Below are 22,326 nucleotides of genomic sequence, written 5' to 3' on the forward strand. Positions count from 1 at the left end.
CCGGCCAAGCACACAGCTGTCATCCGCTGCAACAAGGTGTCGGTTATCAGCTCGCCGCTCAACCACACGTCGGTCATACGCCCCCCGGTGGCGAAGCAGGGGAGCGTCTTTCAGATCTCCCGGGACGCCGCGTCTGCGGGCAAGATGTCTCTGCAGGACCTGCTGGAGGCCAGCTCCCAGGGGGAGAGAGCGCCCTGCTGGGGCACGGAGCAGACCTTCACCACTCGGATCATCAAGACCGAGGCCGGCTACAAGGACTACAGCGACGGCCAGAACAGGATCTGCAAGGGCCCAGAGAGGCTGTTCTGGGGGGAGAAGGAGATGCTGGCCGGGAAGATGGCCAGGAGGAACAGGGACGAGGAGGAGGTGGCAGCCCAGCTGGCCGACCTGGCCTTCATCATCCAATCGCGTCAGAGCCAGCAGTCGGAGAACTTCCCTCCCCGCGGGACCCCCGTCGCCACCATCAAGTACAACTACAACAACGCCCACCTGCTCCCCGACCCCAAGAAGGCCCTGGTGAAGAAGACCAAAACGACCCCCTCCAAACCCAGGAAGAAGAAGGAGGCGGAGGAGGGGGGCACGCCTCGCCGGACCCCGCTGGCCAAGCGCACGCCCAACGGCAAGACCCCCTCCAAGGGCCGGGGCCAGAAGCTGCCTCCGCCGGGCGGGGCGGCGGCGGCCGCGGCGGCGGCGGCGGCCTCCCTCCGCCACAAGCGGAACCTCTTCCTCCCCCAGGCCCAGATGGACCTGGGGCGGTACGTGGCCGAGGCCCAGGCCACGGAGCAGCGGCAGCTCATCCAGCACGCCCCCACCCCCCCCCCAGTACCACAACCAGAACCACCACGCCGCCCAGTACACCAGGACGCACTACGCCAACGGCCCGCCGGGCCAACAGCGGGCCCTCTTTAACGGTCACCATCCCCATCACAACGAGCTCCACCCCCCCCCGTCGCCACTCCAGAGCCGCCTCCTCTCCCCGGCCGCCCCGCCGCCGCCGCCACCGGCGTCCCCCCAGCAGGAGTACGAGCGGCGCTGCTTGTTATCTCAGGTATCCCAGCCCTCCTGGGGGCTGCAGCATCAGGGGGCCGACCCCAACGCCGGCGGCGGCGGCGGCGGCGGCCTGGCCAACCTCAACGTTCTCAGCCACGTGGCGGGCTTCCACGCCCTGGCCTCCTCGTCCCCTTCCTCCTCCTCCTCCTCCTCCACCACCAACACCAACGGCGCCCCCTACTCCCCACCCGCCAGCCAGCAGGGCTACTACAAGCTGGAGCGCTCGGGGGCCGTCACGGTGCTGTCCACCACGGCCGCCGACCTCGCCGACCAGCAGCTCCACTCCCAGGAGTCCACGCCCACCAAGAACGGCGTCCACGGCTTCCTGGAGTCCCCCGGGAGCTTCCTGGACACGCCCACCAAGAACCTGCTCAACACGCCTTCCAAGAAGCTGTCCGACCTCCCGTCCTGCCAGTGCATGGGTGAGTTACGCTGCTATTTATTGCCACATGGAAGAATGATTCTGCTTCCTGTATTTTCCCCTTCGTTCCTCAGCTCGGTCGGAGTTTGATTTCTCTAACAAACGCAGGCCGGCATGTTGTTGTTGTGATTGTCATTTGAAAGCTAGTAATTAAATAGTAGGATGTCGTTCTGGTATTCGCGGACATTATTTAGCGCGATGGTTGTGCATTTCATGACGTGATCAGACAGGTTTGATCAATTATTGTTTTCCACCCTCCGACACACACTCACAGAATAGATACACTTGGGAAATACAAAACTATGACTTCCTGTACACAAAAAGTAATAATATTCAGTACATTTGCAGTGCAAATAAAAAAGCTAAATATTCACTTTTTTCCCACAGAGCAAATAGTTGAAAAAGAAGAAGGGCCTTACTACACTCACCTGGGGGCGGGGCCTAGCATCACCGCAGTCCGAGAGCTGATGGAGAACAGGTAGGGTGACTACAGTGTGTTTACACTCTGTGTGGGTGTGTGCACGTGTGGTTTTGTGTGTGTGCATGTGTGTGTGTGTGTGTGTGTGTGTGTGTGTGTGTGTGTGTGTGTGTGTGTGTGTGTGTGTGTGTGTGTGTGTGTGTGTGTGTGTGTCTGTGTCTGTGTGTCTGTGTGTGTAGGGGGGTTGTGTGTGTGTGTATGTAGGGGGGTTGTGTTTGTGTGTGTGTATGTAGGGGGGTTGTGTCTGTGTGCACGTGTGTTGGTGTGTGTTGTGTCTATGTCCATTTCTTAGTAGCATGCCTAGGGGAAACCACATGCCTGAAGGAGTAGGCTGGGGTTGTGATGTAAAAGAGACGCTATTGCTGAGCTGGCTATACACTTTACACATACTGAAACACACACAACCACACACAAACACACACACACACACACACACACACACATTTAGCCACAGATACACACAGAAAAGCACTCTATACGCATGTTGAAACAGGAAACTGGGGGCCCAGTAGTAGTAACTTCACATTTACTACTATTGATGCAGTAAAGAGACACACAACTACCACTATTGTAATTGCATGTTTCGAGCAGTGGATGTTAAGTGGTTTAGTAAACCAGCAATGTTGAGGCCAAATAATACATATCACCCGTACACTGAATAATCGATAACTCTATATTTTTAATTTTGTTATTGGTCTATTTGTTTTCTGTTTGATTGTTAATGTTGCATGATTTGTGTGTTTCCACCATTTGTTGACTCCTGCATTAATAGAATATATACTTTACATATTCTCCATGTGTAACAGCCTTACTGCCTTGCTTATTTACCCGCTCTCATCCCTCAGGTACGGGGAGAAGGGGAAGGCAGTGAGGGTGGAGGTGGTGGTGTACACCGGCAGAGAGGGGAAGAGCAGCCAGGGCTGTCCCATCGCAAAATGGGTAAGGGTCTGGAGTCTGATGGGGTCGGCATTCATCGAATGCTTCTAACAGCATCTGCAAAACCCAACATGATTGGAGGGTCTCCTGTTCGAATGCGTGTTGTGTGTAAGTGTGTGTGTGTGTCTGTGTTTGTAAGTGTGTTGTCTTTGTGTTTGCCTGTGTGTGTCTGGGTCTTTGTGTGTGTGAGTGTGTGTGTGTGTGTGTGTGTGTGTCTTTGTGCGTGTGTGCGCCTGTATGGTTGCGTGCATCCTTTTGTGTTCGCCTGTGTGTGTGTATATGTGTGTGTGTTTGTGTGTGCGTGTGTGTGTCTGGGTCTTTGTGTGTGTGTGTCTGTGTGTGTCTTTGTGTGTGTGTGTGTGCGCCTGTATGGTTGGGTGCATCCTTTTGTGTTTGCCTGCGTGTGAATGCGTGTGTCCCCTGGTTGTTTACCCGTGGTGTGCCACCAGGTGATCCGGCGTGGCAGCGAGGAGGAGAAGCTGCTGTGTCTGGTCCGACACCGCGCGGGCCACCGCTGCGAGAGCGCCGTCCTGGTCATCCTCATCCTGGCCTGGGAAGGCGTGCCCCGCGCCGTGGCGGACCGCCTGTACAACGACCTCACCGACACCCTCTGCCGCCACGGCTCCCCCACCAGCCGGCGCTGCGCCCTCAACGAAGAGTGAGTATCTAGACGGCCCCCGCGGGGGCGTCTCCCTCCAGAGCAGTGTCTCCCCGCCTTCCTAGAGGGATAGATAGATAGATAGATAGATCCTTTAATAATCCTTTACAGGAAATAACAGTGCCACAGCAGCTTCAAGACTGACATAACTCCACACATTTCGTCAGGTGGCTTCAATACTTAATAAGTTAAAATACAATGAATAAATACTTAAAAAGTGTTATTTCTGTGCATTGTAAAACCTTATAGCAGCTGGTATACAACACTTCCTATATCTCTCAGTTTTGCACATTGGTGCAGTCAGTCTTTGACTGAAGATGCTGCTGTTGATCACCTTCAGGGTGTGGAGGTTGGATCAGGAGTGGGGTTGGTCATTATTGAACCCAGTTTGTTCAGAGCTCTGGCCTCTTCTTGTGGTCTGTGAGCCGCTCAACGTGCGCCCCTGGTATCAGTGTCCCAGTGAATGCACTGAAGGGGGTACGAGTTTTGTGCCGCACAGCAACACACAAGTGATTAATAATAATAATAATAATAAATGAAATTTATATAGCGCTTAATATGGTACTCTAAGACGCTTTTACGATTAGTAGTTCTTCGAATGATAAGGTGGGTCTGTTTGTGTTTACAGAGGACCTTTAAAAACCTTTTAAATCAGCATTCTTCATAAATATTTATGGTCACTATAACTAGGTTATAATTCAATTCAATTCCAATTCTTTATTTGTCCCTCATGGGGTAATTTAAGGCAGGCTGTTTAAAAACAACACTAACAAAAGACTATGCAGAATAATAATCATACACAAAGAAAAAAATGGTTAGATGCCTGACAATACCCGGCCGACATTAAAGTGTGCAAAATTGTTGTTCGAAAACTCCAGCAATCTTCAAGATGTCATACGCACATCGGGCAACTCCAAGTCGGGTCCCTGGCCCTGATGTTTGGAAACACTGACCTAGAGCCATCTGTAGGCATGTTTGACTCCCTAAAAACCTGCTCCCCGATACGTCCAGCCTCCCCTGACCTCCCCCTGCGTGACCTCTGCTCCCCAGTCGTACGTGCGCCTGCCAGGGTCTGGACCCCGAGACCTGCGGCGCCTCCTTCTCCTTCGGCTGCTCCTGGAGCATGTACTTCAACGGCTGCAAGTTCGCCCGCAGCAAGATCCCCCGCAAGTTCCGTCTGCTGGGGGACGAACCGAACCAGGTACAGACAAAGGGCTGCTGACATACCACGTGTTGTCCCCGACTGCTGGCTCAAGAACGCTCTTACACTGAAACCGTGATGAGGAAGGGAAACCTGCAGTCATGTGCACTTCCTGTCCATGTGGACAAAGGCTATTTCTTGCATATGAATCAGTTATCTTATTTGTAGTAGTCTAAATAGAGAGATTTAGAATTAGGTTATTATTAATAGTTGTGTTTCCTTTTACACTGCCTCTTCCATTCAGATGTACGGTGTTGCGTCCTCTTTCTGTGCCTGCATTAGGTCAATAGTAACGTTTTTAAAAAGGTTATTTTGCCTATTCCTCTAATTTATGTCCTCTATATGCAGACAAGGGCAAATATAAGATGCCATTACATTACATTACATCAGAATCAATATTGTCACATAGCACATGAATGACACAGAGAACAAAATGCAGCACATAAGACGTCAGGGAGTGAGTTTGTTGAGGCCGGTGATGGCGCTGGGCACCACTTCAGCCGTAATTACAGCACAATCACTGAGAAGAGGAGATTCACTCATCACGCACTCTCTTGTTCATCGACCAGGAGGAGATGTTGGAGCACAACCTGCAGAACCTGGCCACCGACCTGGCGCCCGTCTACCAGAGGCTGGCTCCCGAGGCCTTTCAGAATCAGGTACGGCCATAGACCACACTCAATATGGACGTAGTGCTGGTGACCCAACCCATTGGTGTACACACTACTGGATGCAGCCTTCGATTTCTTGTTATGGGCATTAAATCATATTCATATTTGAGGTATTTGTGGGGATTTTAATACCACCTTGCATTAGTCTATTTCCAAAACTCATTCATATCAGATCTTACTAACTTTTTTATGAACTAAAAAAGGACATTGAACTTAGGTCATAACCAAACAAACAAATATTTATTTGCTTGTATTTCAAGAATGAACCATTTTCTCCTTGGCTTATAATGAGGACTGGACTTTTTGCATCCAACCACCGTGAGCCATCTATAGGCCATCAGATGAATTACAAGTTGGTTTCTTTCACCAGGGCAACACAAACAAGCAGTCCTGGCTGTTGTTTGGGTACGGCAGACATCCAAATAACCCCATAATAGCAATCATCATTTAGGGCTTAACTATCTTCTCTTTCAGGATTTTCCTGCACTTTTCAACATGGAAGACTTCACGCCTCGTATGATGATTCAACCTGTATGAGCAGGCCCCCTTACTTGGTGCTGACACGATGACACACAAATAACCTCTCCTTCTGTGTGTGTGTGTGTGTGTGTGTGTGTGCGTGTGTGTGTGTTTGCGTGTGTGTGTGTGTGCTAGGTGGATCAGGAGCAGGCAGGCACCGACTGCAGGCTGGGTTTGAGGGAGGGGCGCCCCTTCTCCGGGGTCACGGCCTGCGTGGACTTCTGCGCCCATGCTCACAAAGACATCCACAACATGAACAACGGCAGCACTGTGGTACGCTAATGGGCTACACCGTGCTCACTCATTGTTTACGGAGTTGTATGCATTGCGTATTATGGTAATTTACTTTTGCATTCGAAGCAACTTTGAGTGAATTCAGATAAAGAACATCAAGGAACCGGTAAGGGGTGAGGTTACCTTGCTCAAAGATGCTTAGAGGCGGGCCGCAGACATTGGGTATCGAACCCAGTTGTCTCGACCGGGAGTCGAACGCCATAGCCACTGCTTTTCAGTTCAGGGTCTCAGTGCTCATTGCGACGTTGTCATGCTCTCTGGCTGACCGGTTCGACTCGTGTGTGTGTGCAGGTGTGCACTTTAACCAGGGAGGACAACCGGGCGGTGCGGAACATCCCTGAGGACGAGCAGCTCCACGTGCTGCCGCTGTACAAGGTGTCGGAGCGGGACGAGTTCGGCCGGGTGGAGGGCCAGTGGAACAAGATCCAGACCGGCGCCCTGCAGGTGCTGTCGGCCTTCCCAAGAGAGGTATGTAAAGCCCGGGGTCCCTGGTGTCCCTGTGTAGAGGACTCGGGACCCGCACCAGGGAACGCGTACTGCCGACGTCAGCCCCCGTGTATCTCACACTCCTCCAGACCTAACTCAATGTTAGTGTTGATATCACGGATGTTAGTTAGTTATATAGTTATTATGACAATTGTGATTCTGCAAGTTTTTTGTTTTTCAATGAGACAGGGATAGGAAGTTGGACATGTTGGTCACATCCTCCCCAGATGAAGAACAACTGAAGGGGTTCTGTTTAAGAACCAGCGTAATGCTTGCCCGACATTGCCAGACCAATTTGCAAATGCGTGTTAGTCTGGAACCTCTTCCGTGTTCCGTGTTATCAACGGGCGCAGACCAAAGTGCCTCTGGACACATTTGAACAGACCTACAACCGATCAGAGAAAATGCCTCAACTGCCCTTCCATTGGCAATCCTCTGTACAGATATCGTATCAAACCCGACCATTATAAGATAACGGTTCTGATGGCCTGACCCAGGCTAACTTCTGGAAATCTCTCTGTACTTGAGGTGGGACAGACGCATATGCCAGAACAAATGAAACATGAGCTCACAGATTCATCTGGTTCCCAGTCTACTGCCATGCAACTCCATTTAATTGACTGGTCATTTAGAAAGAGGAAACGCCAATGTAATTGCTGCCGTCTACATCCAGAGGCATTCTCAGGGTGAACTCATAGGAAAAATCCCACACTAGAGCACATAAGGAAGAGACCAAGCAGGATAGCGTGTGAGAAATCTTTAACAATTATAAACACATTGTTAGTAGTAAAATAGACCCTGAAATGAATTGTGCAGCGATCTCAGGCACTTCATAACAAAATTGTTTCAATTTCAATACATTATTCAAAGACTTTCTCAGATCACGCACACCGATGATGTTGAACTTTCCCTTTAAATGTTTGAAGAAAAACAGAAACGCCAGCTGCCAAATCTGGGTTTGGGTTCAGAGCCGAAGCGCAAACAAAGCAACAATAGCCACAGTGGATGGAAGGCCTGCCCGTACATACGGTAATTATTACAGGTTCAGCTAAATTGTTTGTGCTGTTTCCGCCAGGTGCGTCTGCTGGCCGAGCCGGTGAAGTCGGCCCGTAAGAGGAGGGAGGAGGCTCGTGTGAAGGCCCAGGCGGACAAGCTGGAGAAGAAGCTGGCCCAGTCGGCAGGGAAGGGGAAATGTGAGACTCCAAACAAAGGTGCGTGCAATGTCTCTCTTTCTCTTGTAATTTGGTTCTTACATGCTAAACCTCCAGGGTCCAGATTCCCAGAGTGGAAAAAACATACCGTCTAAGAGAGTGTTTTAATATTAACCCTGAATATTATTTGTGGTCATATCTATCCGTCTTTGGTTGGTGTGGACGCTGTGTTGGGTGTTCACTGTGTTCATTTCGGACGCAGCTGACGTCATGTATTTTATTTTATATATTTCATATTTACTTTCATGCTAATTCTTCCTTTGCTATTGCTTTTGGTATGTATTATCACCGCTATTTTGCTAGCTATTTTTCTTCCTGCTTTGTATAAACAATTTTACTCTACAAAATGTTGTACAACACATTCGATAATACAATACGTTACCGATCCAACACAAAAATCATGCACGGCCTGCTTGTGATAAATAATACACTGAATAATGAATTGAATTTGAATAAGCGCTGAAGCATTGTTTCCGTGTGTCTGTGAATCCGCCCCCAGATTTCAAAAGCACTTCAGCAGAGCAGCCGTCTCCGGGGTTCAAAGCGGAGCCTCAGGGCTTTTACAGACTGCCTGCCAGACCTCCGAGCGCAGGAAAGTACCAGTCAGAGCAGAACCATGCCAGCACTTACAACCAGAGCACCAGCAACTACCCCTCTCCGGGCGCAGGGGTCCACCCAGGGAGAGAGGCCCTTTCGCCCCATTCGTCTCTCCCGCCTGGCCCCCACTACGGACACAACGGGGCCATCCACCAACACAGGACAAACGGAGAGGCGGTGAATGGTTACTCTTCAGGATCTGCACCGGTGCATCGCATACCCCCCCACCCAGGCCACCCCGACTACCCCCGCGGGTTTAAAACGGAGCCCCAGGAGGTCCACTACTCCCCTCATCCCGGCCACGGCGCAGCCTCTCCATCTCCTTCCCCTCAGCCAATCACAGAGGGCCTCTACAGCAGACTCAACGGGCTCAACGGGGACGCCCCGGGGCACGGCCCAGAGGTCAGGGGTCACGGCCTGGCGCCGCAGCCCTTCCCACAGCCGCCCGACACCTCTGAGGAGCTGAAGCAGGAGGAGGTGTGGTCGGACAGTGAGCACAACTTCCTGGACAACGACATCGGCGGGGTGGCGGTGGCGCCGTCGCACGGCTCTGTGCTGATCGAGTGCGCCCGCCGGGAGCTCCACGCCACCACGCCCATCCTGCGGCCCGACCGCAGTCACCCCACGCGCATCTCCTTGGTCTTCTACCAGCACAAGTCCCTGAACGAGCCCGGCCACGGCATGGCCATGTGGGACGCCAAGATGGCCAAGCGGGAACGCGAGAGGGAGGAGGAGGCCATGAGGCTGGGGATGGCAGAAAGGGAGGCAGGGATGAGGGGAGGAGGAGGAGGAGGTCTGGAGGAGGAGGGGGAGGGAGAGGAGGAGAAGAGGAGAGAGCCCAAGGTGCCGACCCGACAGGCTTGGACACTTCCGCGGGACGGAGTCATCACCGTGGCCCCGTACGCGCTCACCCACGTAACGGGACCGTACAACCGCTGGACTTAGTGGTGTGTTTGTCTCACACGCACGCACACGCACACGCGCGCACACACACACACACACACACACACACACACACACACACGAACACACACACACACACACACACACACACACACACACACATACACATGCGCCCACACACACACACACACACACTCACAGTCAGATCAGAATGATTAAGCTTACACACCCCATGCTTCTGCCTTACCTCAACTCCAAAATGTCTACTTCTTCACTTTTATGTCACTTTTATCGTGCTTTTCTAACATGTTCTTTTGTAGTCTTTTCTCATCTCTTGCCTTGAAAGTGATGAGAAAAAGACCAAAGTTTGTGGGGATTTTAAACTGTGAGTTTTGTGTTCTTTTTTTATTGTAAAAAAAAAATAATGGATGGTGCTTTCAAGATTTTTTTTAAATGTTTTTAAACTGGTTTTTATATACAAGATTAAGAACAAAAAAAGTGATTATTTATTCTGATCATGACAGTTTCTATTTAATTTCTGGTGTTAAACCTGTTGTTTACTGCAAAGTTTATATATTTACCTACGGGTCAATACACGATCCGATCGGACGCAGACAGAGTACGAGTGCAGGTCTACTGCACTCGGTTCCATCAAGAGGTGCTCTCTTTAACCACGTGGCTCGCGTTGGCTTATGCAGCGACACATTTTAGTCAAACAAACACATTACATCGAACCCATTTCATCAGCGTGTATGACACTGAGAACAATGACTGACATCCATTCAGTACAGATGATGTCAGCGTTATTTTTACGTTGCCCTCGTCCAATCAGTTGCTTCAGTTCAAGGAAGTTTTTTGTGATTGCTTGCTTTGTTTCTACAACTCTCGATTGTCTTTTATTTGGAATACACATATTTTATGGCATATTAAGGAGATTTTGATTTCTAAGACCTAACTTGAAAGAGGGACCCCGGTCCATAGGCGTATACTTATGTATGTACAGATATATATATATATATATACAGTATATATATATGACATAGCCATAGATAAAACTGCTCTTCTTTTTAAAATATTTCTACGTTGATCTGATTAGAAATTCTGCAAGTGAATTGAACAACACTATATTACAAAACTGCAATCATGTCTATGAAAATTCAGTGTCATCCACAATTAAGTATGTTTCAAAGATATTTTTTAGCACTTATGTTCACGTTCGGTAATTGGTTTCGCCTAGTGATTGCATAGGAAACAAGGTCATAGGACTCATGTCGTTTACAATCATGGCATAAACTGTACATTTTACTGGTGCTTTGGAGATCACTTCTCCTGCTAGAGTTTCAAATGTCTAGAAAATCTATAGCCAGTTGTTAAACTTGAATACATGACTTCATCGATGAATGCAAAATCAACAAAACGTTTTGTCTCTCGATGTCATAATCATACAGTATCCATAGGAAATTCTGCTCTCTACTTCAATAATGCGTCTGCGTTAGACATACAGGGTTGGTGTCCACGGGGTGAAGCAGCAGAATTGTTAATAATAACCCTTTAATAAAAGACGATTATAGATTATCATCACTAATGACATTTCAAATACAGTGCAGTAGTATTGCAAGTGAAAAGTTGAATGGGTATTGACGAGATGTATGCATTTCCTATGGAGACATTGAATTGTTTTGGTGCTATGGGAATGTGGCGTCAAGGTGCTTTCAGTGACTTTACCCATTTGTGTTCTCTAAACGTGAACGTATGGTGCTCTTAGTATACACTGTTGCAACTAATATGGATAAAGTCTCTGCATACTTTCAAAGCTGTTGTACATCCTATATGGCTTTGTTTATTTTTACCTTAATTTCTCCATGGGGGAAAAACACTGATTAAACCAACAAGATCTTTTTTTTTTTTATGTTTTAAGGGTTCCAAAGTCTTCCACTTGTAACCAAACTCGAAAATAAATCATGTTCAACTGGGTGCTATTTATGGCAACATGTATAAATCCTAATCACTGAATACATAAATAATGCAATGAATGTAAACCTTTTTTTTTTTCTTTCGTCAAGTTCATTTTGAGTCAGCTCATTTTAGAGAGAAAGATGCGACCACATTGGTCAGGTTGTAAGTGTTCATGTGGATTCTTTTCTCAACTTCCCACCCACAAAGGCCCTACCTGTTGACTGTATCAATAAGGAACTAACAGAAAGCACCAGCATTTAGAATTCAGTTTTTATTATAAAGTGTGTAATTATGTATGTGAACCAGGTTCTTTGTTGTACTGTTAATGGTGTGTAGACAATGGATGATTGCTTATTTTCAAATTGAATTACTGTAACTTGCTGAAAATATATCCATTTAGACTTGTAAAAAAGAGACAAGCATTCATTTTATGGATGGCTGATCTGTTTGGGATTGTGAAATAAAGACATATTTATATTTTGGACCTTTAATCGTCTTTATTTTGCCTTTTTACTTCTGGGAGACTGTGGGAGAGACTGCGGCTTTGAGCTTGCTAATAATAAAGCAGTGTTAAATCAGTTGTATTTTAGGCTTTCAGATACCACAACATTGATTGAAGTGGAATGCATTTGTAACAATAGTCCCATGAAAACGTTAAGAATAAAGATTTTTAATAGGCCTACCTTTTTTTACTCTGACATGTTGAGTGATTCAAATAATTGGTCAACACCATTGAACATACAAGCCTAGGAAGCCAGAAAAGCAACTGCTAAACTACCAACAACACTCAGAATTGAACTAATATCGTAGGCCTACTGTACTAAAACAATTGAATGCTCCGGGATCAGTAGAAGAAGAGATAGAGGAACATGTAACGCGCGTAGTAATGCTTTACAGATGCCCATAAAATCCTATTCCTCACACCTATGACCGAAGCCTTCATCCATTTTACTTTAATAGGTGAGAGAGGTCACAAGCATGAAAGAGCTGCATAGTCAGCAGACATCTAACTATTTCCCTGCCTTGTCTTATTTATCCCTCTCATTCTATATCTCTCTCTCCCTTTGTCGAATACACATTCTATTATGTGTACTTTGAGAGGGTTACTTTGGTACTCGACTACGAGTTTAAATGGTGCAACATTTTTGCCTTACACGCGCTGTATATAAGCTGTTGCATTATTTCTTGTCATATTGAATCGATATTTTTGAGCCACGGGGCCACCGTACGTGTGTGAGTGGTGGCTGGTGATGCATGAGCACTGAACGAGCAGAAAGACTTTACTGTCAAGATGGCGACATCCGAGCCGGTAAGGCAAATAACTAGAAATAGCTGTCATTTCGGCTGACGAAAACGGACAGATAACGCCTCTTTTGAGTTTCTTTATTACCTAGTTATACTTCCGTGCCGTTAACTTCGTTTGGGGGTAATTTTACGAATTCGTTATGAAATAATAAGCCGATGGTTTTGCCGTGTGTGGTCAAGCTAGCGTTAGCAATGTGATGGGTAGGGGGGTGGCGTTGCCTCACTTTGTTGGCAGGGAGGGACTCTTAGTCCATTCATTGATCCCCTTTAAAGTGTGACAATAATGCGATTTTATTGTGTATTCAGAAAGAACACACACTAATGTATCACAATCGATCATATTATTTCATTTTTCAATCACGTTAACACACGTAGACACGTGTGTCCCAGTGCTAACTAGCGAGTTTGCTAATGCCGACGCTAGCCTAGTTCCGACCTCTTCGATTGCTTTTACTTCACCTACCAACGCTAGCGAGTTTGCCTAAAGCCTTATTTGGTCTAAAGGAAGAGACGGCGGTTATTGGATACATAAAGACATCATCGGCTCTGTCGTATGGTTTTAAATGCATTAATTTGCTCCAGAGCTAACCACCTTATGGAATCGTTGACTCTAATGGAAGGATCGGGACGCTTTCCTTTTCGGTTTTAGTCGAACTGAAATACCCGGTAACAGATGGGACATACGGTCAGCATTAAGTGACAGCTTGATTATTAACCGGACATTTGGTCTTTACTTTTACTTGATTATCAGAAACCAGCTGATATTGAAGAGCCCCAACCTGAGATTCCAGTGCTGCCGAGTTCTGATGAGTATATCAAGCATCCTTTGCAAAACAAGTATGAATTCTGACCCTACATTGTTTACATAGAAACATTTTGCATGCATCTGCATTCTGAAAATGTTTACTGTTATGACTCTTCTTTTATTTATTTTTTAAATGGTTCAAAAATATTGTTTAGATTTGCTAGATATTTTACACGTGACTTCTCTTACCATATTATCAATTTGTTCGTGTCCACTTCAAATACTATATTTACCACATCTGCCAACTCGCTTTTTCATATGCACACGTGTATAATATTTGTTGTTTGGGCGATGGCTGTACGACTTATTTTGTTGCACTTTGTACTTAAAATGAATGACATAGTCTAACATCGAGTTGTTTGTTCGAGTCAAAAATTATCTTTTATGATCTAACATCTTATTGCCATTTGTGCCATGTCTACATTTAATAGAAGATTTAAGGTTTGGTGCAGAAAAATACATATAATACTTTTGTACACTTCGTCTAAACCCTCCACCTTGCTGGTTGTGATGTAATCAGAGTCTTATCTAGTTTAGTTGTTTGTTTTTTCATATCTGTCTTTTCCATGAGTTTTAAACCAGAAAACGTAAGGCCTCAGTCTTGTGCAATGATGTGTTTAGATCTGCCAGGCTGTAGGTGGTGATGGTAGTACGTGGTAGAGGTTGATTCAGTATATCGGAGCTAATTATTTAGTATGACTTGAATCATAAACTGTATACCCGTATGGGATCAATTAGCGGAGCACCTCCCCAAGAACACAATGTCATTGATCTAAAACATGCTAAGAAAGGCTGACTAGCGTGGAGGGTTAGTGCTATTGTGAAATGTTAACATTAGTGCACCAAGCTTTGCTTATATTACTATACTCATAGCTGTAGTCCTATGTAGGGGCTAACCATTGAAGGTACTAGTGAAATTACTGGAACGATTTAGAAGTATAAAGAGTATCCAAATATTTGAAAATTTGCCTACGTTTTCTTAATACTGGGATCTAGATTTTTGTAGATTTTGGTCCGAACTGTTTGTTTGGTCTACAGTGACTATTTGTGGGTTCCCTCATTTTGAAATGTTAAATACGACCCGATTGGCTAAGGGGTTATCTTATGTCACAAAGCTATCCTTGACCCCTGGTTCACTGGGCTGACCCAAACTCAAGTTAAAAGTATGATGGTACTGGTACCTCTCATAAACCATCGGTGGGTGTATTTGTAGGTCATGGCGACTGCCGTGATTCTGTTATTCTGTGATGATGCGTGATCTTTTTTAAAGAGCTTGTTTGTATTGCCCAGGGAATGGGCCCTATATGGTTATACGCTGTGGTGGACCTGGCTTTGTTTTCCTGGTTCACGTTATGTGTTGTGTTGTGGTGGACAAATGTTAACAGACTAAGATCTTCAGTAGCTGTGGCATAAAGGTCACACAAGTTCTATTGAGGCTGCATTCATCATTGTCAGAACGTGTATCGCAGCACTCAGCCACACATCTGAGAGGTTTTGAGATATCCAGGTGGCCCTTCAGTACATGGCACACAAAAATATATTGTCAAAAACATGGAATCAATGGTAAGTAAGTAAATGCACATGCCCTCTGCTAAATCCCATGAGTGTGACTATGTTGTTGATGGCCGTTGGTTCTGTTTTCTTTTGTACAGATGGGCACTATGGTACTTCAAAAATGACAAGAGCAAAAGCTGGACGGAGAACTTGCGTCTCATCTCCAAGTTTGACACCGTAGAAGACTTCTGGGCGTAAGTGTTTGGACGCATGATTAGAGGGTATAGGTTTAGCCTTGTTGGATCGTCATCGTATCATAGATGTGTTGGGACACATTTACTGATGAAGATAAATATCCCATTCACAATCTTCTAGGCATCTTATGAATATACATGATATTACACTTTCTATTAAAAAAGTAATTTGATGCGGATAATCAGCTAATAAAGGTTGATAGGCGTTTTACACTTCTGAGTTTAACTCAAGACTTATTCTCATACCACAAACCAATTTATTTTTTGCAGATTATACAATCACATACAGCAACCGAGCAAACTGGGCTTTGGCTGTGATTACTGCTTATTTAAGGTAAGGAATGTGACGACCCTAACCCTCAATTTAAACATTTTGCTCTTTCAAAAGGTACTTTAATTGTTCTACTTAAAATAAATTCATATTTTTAAGTAGAACGTATTAAATGCAAATCACCTGAAATGAATGCCATGTAAGCAGATGACTAATGTTATCTTGCATAATCTCATGAGCCTTTTGTGTCACGATGGAGCATTAAAAAGGCCCGTCGGATGCAGGTTAATCGACGCGTCCCCTCTGGGTGTAGTTTGGCTCGGCGTGAAGCCAACATGTGTTCTCCGCTTGTGTCCGGGGGGCGGGGGTGACACCGGAGCACTGGGTGCAACCACCGGGCCCTCGTTCACAGCCTCTTTTGTGTCTGCCATTGTTCCCCCAGGATGGCATCAAGCCAATGTGGGAGGACGACCGGAACAAGCTGGGCGGCAGGTGGCTCATGACCCTCAACAAACAGCAGAGACACAACGACCTGGACCGCTACTGGATGGAGACGGTACTGTGGAGCCCGCCCTGTTTTGTACCTGAGGGCCGTAGTCTTTCTTTTTGGCCCGTGACCCCAATGTGGCGCTTCCACTCGCGTAATTCCACTAACTGTATATTGGAAATAAACCAGTGAATGCATTGGCACACTGGTAGGTTGGTGTATGCCCAGGGCTAAGATTCATTACAGATACAGCTGACCTTATAGATGACGTCACTTGCTCAGTTCAATCCAGGAACACTGAAGAAAATGGAACACAACTATCAATATAAAGACGCATTCTGCTTCAGTATAAATATTCTAATAGATAAAATATGCATTTAACCAACAGCAGGATTATAATAAAATATGCTTGTATATCAAGTCAAAGTATAAGTGACTAGAGTAGTTGAAGCTAAGTGACTAGAGCAGGGGTCACCAACCTTTTTGAATCTGAGCTACTTCATGGGTACTGAGTCATACGAAGGGGCACCCAGTTTGATACTCTTCTGAAATAACAAATTTGCTCAGTTTGCCTTTAGTTATATATTTTTAATATTGATTAATGATACTCATCTATGTGAAGAAGCTGATCATGTTAATGATTTCTCACAATAATGATCAACAATGACTTAAAGAAGGTGGGAAAGAGTTGTACAAGAATGAGTTGTGCTATTTTCAGAACAGGCCTGCGGGCCCCTCATATAGTCCTTGCGGGTGCCCTGGTGCCCGCGGGCACTGTGTTGGTGACCCCTGCTCTAGAGTAAGGTTTCTTGGGTATATGGAAGGCATATTGCACAGGTACAGTAGTAAAATGGCTTGGCTCTCAGTGACTCACAGAATGGACAGAGTTGTGAGTGACTCCTCTAGTAGTGAGTTAGAATGATCGCCACAGGACTGAATGATTTCCTGTGGCACTGCGTAGAACTCCTCATTGCCACGGGTTTGTGGCTGAACGTACTCCTCTGTTCAGACAGCACTCTGCGGAGCGGTTGGGAGTCGTTCCCGAGGATAGAGGGGAGATTGGGACAGAATCCTCCTCTCTGACAACTACCAGTGGGTCCAACTCCACTCCCAGAGCAGAACTGGGCCTCTGATCAGTTTGTCCAGTCAGTTTGAGTACGCCACCTCACACTCAGAACAGCCACAGCACAGTGCAGCAGTGTTGGAGGGTCGACCACCCTGCCCCGCGTAGAGGTTGGGGGGTAGGGTGGGACTCTAGAGTCACATGCAGGGGTGTACTGGGGAAGAATCTCAGCCCTGGACTTATCCGCTGGGGGTGGGGAGCTAGTGCTTTTTATCAGTAGCACCATTTGTTACCCAATGTTGAAGAAAGTGATTTTGCGTTTATACTGGAATTCGAATAAAAGGCAAACAAATGATAGTTGTTGACACTGTAAGTTGGTCTGAATAACTGATATATCTTTTTTTTTTCTTATGCAGCTTTTGTGTTTGGTGGGCGAGTCATTCGACGAGTCCAGTGAAGACGTGTGTGGAGCTGTGGTCAATGTCAGACCCAAGGGGGATAAAATAGCAATTTGGACCAGCAACTGCCAAAACAGGGATGCCATCGTAACGATAGGGTAAGAGGAACGGCACACTTGTATTATCTATTCTGTCTGGTAACAGTTTTGTTTGAATGTACTTTCATGTTTATATCCTTCTTCAATTCATATAACGTTATTTTACAAACCTTTTTTGAATGTCTGAACAGAGCAAGCAACACACGCTTGTTGCAATATGGCTTGGTGTTGTCGAATTTTAAGGTTTGGTGGGTAGAAACCACAGATCTAGCTGAACAAACTTGGCAGAAATAGAATAGAATATTCTTAAGTATTTTGAATTGGTGTATAATCCCATGAAAATGAGAGTGGTTGTATTTTCGTAACTGTAGAACAAGAGCCTCTATATCTACTTAGAGAACGAGTCTTCTTCCACGGTCTATGCCAATTTTGAAGCGACATGTTCCTACTCTAGCCCATAACGGACAACCTGCTCCAGGAAAAATAATTATATCTATCGTCTGTAAAAAATAGTTTGTTGGAAGAAGTGAGGTGTGTTATCCCCATGGCTACGACCCATTTGTGATGCTTTTTTTTTTGGAAACTGTCGTGTTATAATGAGATGTATTCATTAAATGTGCCATACACCATGACGATATACTCCCAAGAGGTTATCTCTGTTGAAATACCATCAAAATCCACGGTCAGTTCTGATCCATACAGCCACACACACTGTGGTGTCAGGCCTCATTTTCCTCTTATACATTGCTGGTACCCCAACACATTCGGTCCCACTCTTCTTCTTTTTTTTTTTGTCGCCCTTTTTGGATGTCTGTCACGTATAATCCATCGGTGTACATTAATTTGAAAAGATGAACTCGGATGAAATACATTTTATAATGCTTTAACAACTGACGCATGCTCCACCCAATATCAAAATATTTGACCTACTAATGAGAACTGGCTGGTAATTAGCTAAGTTACTCGAGTTACGATTATTGTTTTTCCTTTATCTGGTGCTCTGTCATCCAGGATAGTGCATGTGTATTTTGTTCACATGCACTTATCCTGAGGAGCATTAGTGCTGTGGTGCAATTTCATTGAAACCGCACTGTTCAAACCACCTTTTTTAGACGTTGGTCTTAACTGGAGCCGTAATGGTGTTGTGATTTAAATGAGAACACTCCCATCAGCGCTAGGGATGGGAATCATTAATATTTATTGATATCGATACCATTTTTGATACTCTTTAACGATCCGAGTCATTATCGATGCCACTATCAATACTTTTTTATTAATTGGTGGAAATAAAACGCGTTTTTAGTGATGAAGATTTTTAGGAAATAAATAATTGTATTTTAAATTAAATATGTAATTCTTAATAAATATTGACATCAGTAGTTTTAATTATATATATACAAAAATGATTAGAGCACTATACAACTGTATTAGTAATACAGAAACCTGAGTAATACAGTATTACTCATGTTTCTCACCAAAAACTCAATTTATCGTTTCTCTATATTGTATTTGAACGCATCATTGTATTTGAACGCATCATGATAACCTAACAGTCGTTTTACTGAGCCAACCCTAACACATCATCACGCAGCATCTGAAACTTTATTTACTTTTTAAGATAACTAGCTTGTATGCTGCCGATTACAACACAGTTTTACAATTGGATTACTATTTATAACTGACGGGACTAGCAACAATTTCTGTGTGATTACTTTGAGTGGATGATTAAGACCTGTGGTGCGACAGAAAAGGAGGAGACAGGAGGAGTCTTTTCAACTCAGACAGTCGAAGGTACTGCATTTGGCCTTTATTTGATGCACAATGCTAATGTGCTTGGCCATTGAGGTTGTGTTCCCCCCTTTACAATAAAGGATTTTCGCCCGTTCAGCCATCCTCGCGAGCAAAGTTAACTGCCAGACTTCACTTGTTGTACTTGTAATACCTGTTGGCTTACAATTCCATTCAAAAACATTGGTGGACACACTGCAGTGATTGGATTGATTTGATTTAAATGCTGTGACGCGACTCAAGGGACACATTATGTTACAGGACCTACGGGACAAAAATAATAATCGATAAGCCCAAACATTAATAATCAGCGCTGCATTCAGCCGTTGTATAACTTCACCCCTCACCACTAATTGCTACCAATTTATACACACTAGACCATTTAATGTATATACAAATGGATTAGTTTAAAAGAAAAACATTTTGGATTCAGCCTTAGATTCCTGAAGTCTATTTCATTCATCAAATTTGATTTAAAAAAAAAATGATATAATATATTGCTTTAGTGGGATTCCCTAACGAAGAGAATGCGCTAATGCGGGTCTCCATCGTAGTTGTTATTCCCTAAAGGGTGAAGACGTGGGTAGGCCACCAGATGGTGTGCTAACATATGAAGCTACATGATGTTAACCCTCCCTTGTTATCCCTCCCAACCCTAGGTCAGGGTACAAGGAGCGTCTGAGCCTTCCCAGCAAGCCCCTGATCAGCTACCAGTCACACGACGACACATCCAGCAAGAGTGGATCCACCACCAAGAATATGTATTCTGTTTGAAGAAATCCCCACTTCTCAACTCGCAGTAGAATTAATCAAAGAATTACGACCCACATCACCAAGTTTATCATACGGTCTGCTGTAATGTCCTTTTTTTTATTATTAAACAAGACTTATTGGTCATAATGGATCGCAGCATAAAGGAGCTTCCCCAGACCCATGGCTATTGTTTTTCTGGCCACATTTTCACTACAAATGGCGAGAAGGGAATAAAAGATCACTTTATTTAGTGGAAGCTGTGATGTGAGATAAAGAGAATGTTTGGCAATGGAAGACTTTCTTGATAACCCCTCCCTACCCCTTTACTTATGGATTGAAGAAAAAAATATATCAATTTATTTTTAAACCTTTTTGTGTTGCGCTTTGACGTTTTTTTTTTTTCTTTTCAATTTTCATGAGTCTTACATCATTAACTGAAAATTTTAAGCGTAATTTTAACTGAATTAATCTGGAGATGATAATGCATGCTATGCAACCCAGTCTCACGGAAATACGTGACACTGTCAACTTGTCAAGTCATTTAATCTATACATTTAATTATTAAGGATTTATAATAAAATACTGTCACGTATTTCTGTGAGACTGGGTTGTGCTAATGGGCTTGCAAGCAGCTGCTGGCCTCAGGTCTTGGAGGCTTGTGAGGTCGCAGCGGTGGTCACTGAATTCTGATGTTTTGAAATAAAAAATAAAATAAAAGCCCAATTGATGTTTCAGCCATGCTGGACTTGTAGAATATGACATGTAGTACTATCCTGATGTTTTGTTTTTTCGCCTCCAATTTCCCTTTACATTTATTTATAATGTATGCTTTGCAGTTGAAATACTTAAATCTTAGTTTGAAATACACATAAAACATTTTTTCATATACATTTTGTTTTGTTATCAGGATAACATTGTGGACTCCCACTCCTAGATCTTTTTTTTAATTTAATTTTAGTGTGTCATACAGTTAAGAGGCCTGGACAGAATGAGGTGTGCTTCTCACTGTTTCTTCCTAACAAAACTGTAGATATGTCACACTACTCTGGATTGATTGCGATGGAGAGATGATATTCATTGTGAAACGATTGCTCATAATGTATCTTTATTATCTGTAATTCCAGGTTGTATATTACCTTCTTTCAAGTAAAGTGCTTTGCATTAAAAAAACGCGTCTCTTATTTCAATCTGGGAGTCCGTTTCACACACCGTTTTGTAACAACCAAGTGTGTCGCATGATGTGGTCAAAACAAGTTTTGTTTCAATGCCTGGGAAAGTATGGCTCAACCAGTTTGCATTCCTAAGCTTTATCTGTTGCATTATGAGGCACCTTCCTAATACCTTAAGTTCTAACTGGCCAACGCCTAGGTAGGTGTGTAACAGATTGTGACTACACCCACCACGTACAACGAGAAGTAGGGCCTGGCATGGCAATGTTTACGTGTTTGGTGCGTCAAATGTTTTCCTGGGCATACATCTACTTTTGTTGTCCTGAGGGCACCGTCATTCTGCATCATAAAGTTCTACGTATCCAACCAAACAGGATCTGCCAAATGTTTAATCACATCGATTAAAGTTACTTTGATGTAATGTCAGAGTTGCTAAGGTAGCTGTTACTCCCAATCATATAACCTGTTGTCTCTGCCGAGTGTTCTGCGTTGGATTATTCTGTATGCCGACATAATCGGTAAAGCGAAGACGGGTCTAACAATGCCTGAGCCCCCACCTGCCCCAGATGAGCAGCTGCCATACCATTCCAGCCCATTTCAGAGATGGGCTGGGACCAGACAAGAATGTATAACACATCAGGTGCCCAACCTCCATTCAACCTCCAGCCAGCCTCCAGTCATCATCCAGCCTCCAGTCATCATCCAGTCCAAGCCCCCAGTCATCATCCAGCCAGCCCCCAGTCATCATCCAGTCCAAGCCCCCAGTCATCATCCAGCCAGCCCCCAGTCATCCAGCCGGCCCGCTCTCCCCAACCTTTAGTCAATATCCGCTCCAACCAGCCCTCCCCAGCCTCCAGTCAACATCTAGCCAGCCAGACCCATTTTATTGTAGGATTCCACATAATCGAGCCCTGATTATGAAGTGCGATATTTGTTTTGTTTTTGAAGGGGAAGGGGTAAGGGGTAGAAATGGGATTGGGCCATAATAATATATTTGCACTGGGGCCAACCACAATGATGTTTAATGCTGCTGTCCACCCCTACTAAGTGAGTCTGGACA

At 44.9% G+C, this 22,326-nt stretch overlaps 3 protein-coding genes across 3 annotated transcripts in view; all 3 read left to right on the top strand.

Annotated features, from left to right (window-relative positions):
• The window catches only part of LOC130404981 (uncharacterized), a 23,587-nt gene extending 22,678 nt beyond the window's left edge, over window positions 1-909 (top strand). Inside the window, exon 3 of the mRNA XM_056609934.1 lies at window positions 1-909. This exon is cut by the window's left edge and continues 1,032 nt beyond it. Coding sequence (XP_056465909.1) covers window positions 1-909 — 909 coding nt within the window.
• A 181-nt stretch (window positions 910-1,090) lies between these two features.
• Window positions 1,091-12,267, top strand: LOC130405148 (methylcytosine dioxygenase TET3-like). The gene is made up of 10 exons (XM_056610146.1): window positions 1,091-1,472; window positions 1,859-1,949; window positions 2,795-2,888; window positions 3,335-3,543; window positions 4,594-4,744; window positions 5,314-5,403; window positions 6,070-6,207; window positions 6,520-6,696; window positions 7,790-7,925; window positions 8,425-12,267. Exons 1-10 carry the CDS (start codon window positions 1,469-1,471, stop codon window positions 9,465-9,467), a joined length of 2,133 nt encoding a protein of 710 aa, XP_056466121.1. The 5' UTR covers window positions 1,091-1,468; the 3' UTR covers window positions 9,468-12,267.
• A 313-nt stretch (window positions 12,268-12,580) lies between these two features.
• Window positions 12,581-21,282, top strand: eif4e1c (eukaryotic translation initiation factor 4E family member 1c). Its single transcript, XM_056610164.1, has 7 exons — window positions 12,581-12,690; window positions 13,438-13,523; window positions 15,144-15,239; window positions 15,510-15,573; window positions 15,953-16,066; window positions 17,477-17,616; window positions 20,004-21,282. Exons 1-7 carry the CDS (start codon window positions 12,673-12,675, stop codon window positions 20,116-20,118), a joined length of 633 nt encoding a protein of 210 aa, XP_056466139.1. The 5' UTR covers window positions 12,581-12,672; the 3' UTR covers window positions 20,119-21,282.
• The last annotated feature ends 1,044 nt before the right edge of the window (window positions 21,283-22,326 follow it).

Source organism: Gadus chalcogrammus, chromosome 15 (assembly GCF_026213295.1).
Source record: "Gadus chalcogrammus isolate NIFS_2021 chromosome 15, NIFS_Gcha_1.0, whole genome shotgun sequence".
Taxonomy (NCBI): Eukaryota; Metazoa; Chordata; class Actinopteri; order Gadiformes; family Gadidae; genus Gadus; species Gadus chalcogrammus.

Excerpts from the sequence above, each read along its gene's own strand:
- eif4e1c (XM_056610164.1), top strand. Across the intron at positions 13,524-15,143 it reads AAGCATCCTTTGCAAAACAA|ATGGGCACTATGGTACTTCA; the intron begins GTATGAATTCTG and ends TCTTTTGTACAG. Across the intron at positions 17,617-20,003 it reads GATGCCATCGTAACGATAGG|GTCAGGGTACAAGGAGCGTC; the intron begins GTAAGAGGAACG and ends TCCCAACCCTAG.
- LOC130405148 (XM_056610146.1), top strand. Across the intron at positions 6,208-6,519 it reads TGAACAACGGCAGCACTGTG|GTGTGCACTTTAACCAGGGA; the intron begins GTACGCTAATGG and ends GTGTGTGTGCAG. Across the intron at positions 7,926-8,424 it reads ATGTGAGACTCCAAACAAAG|ATTTCAAAAGCACTTCAGCA; the intron begins GTGCGTGCAATG and ends ATCCGCCCCCAG.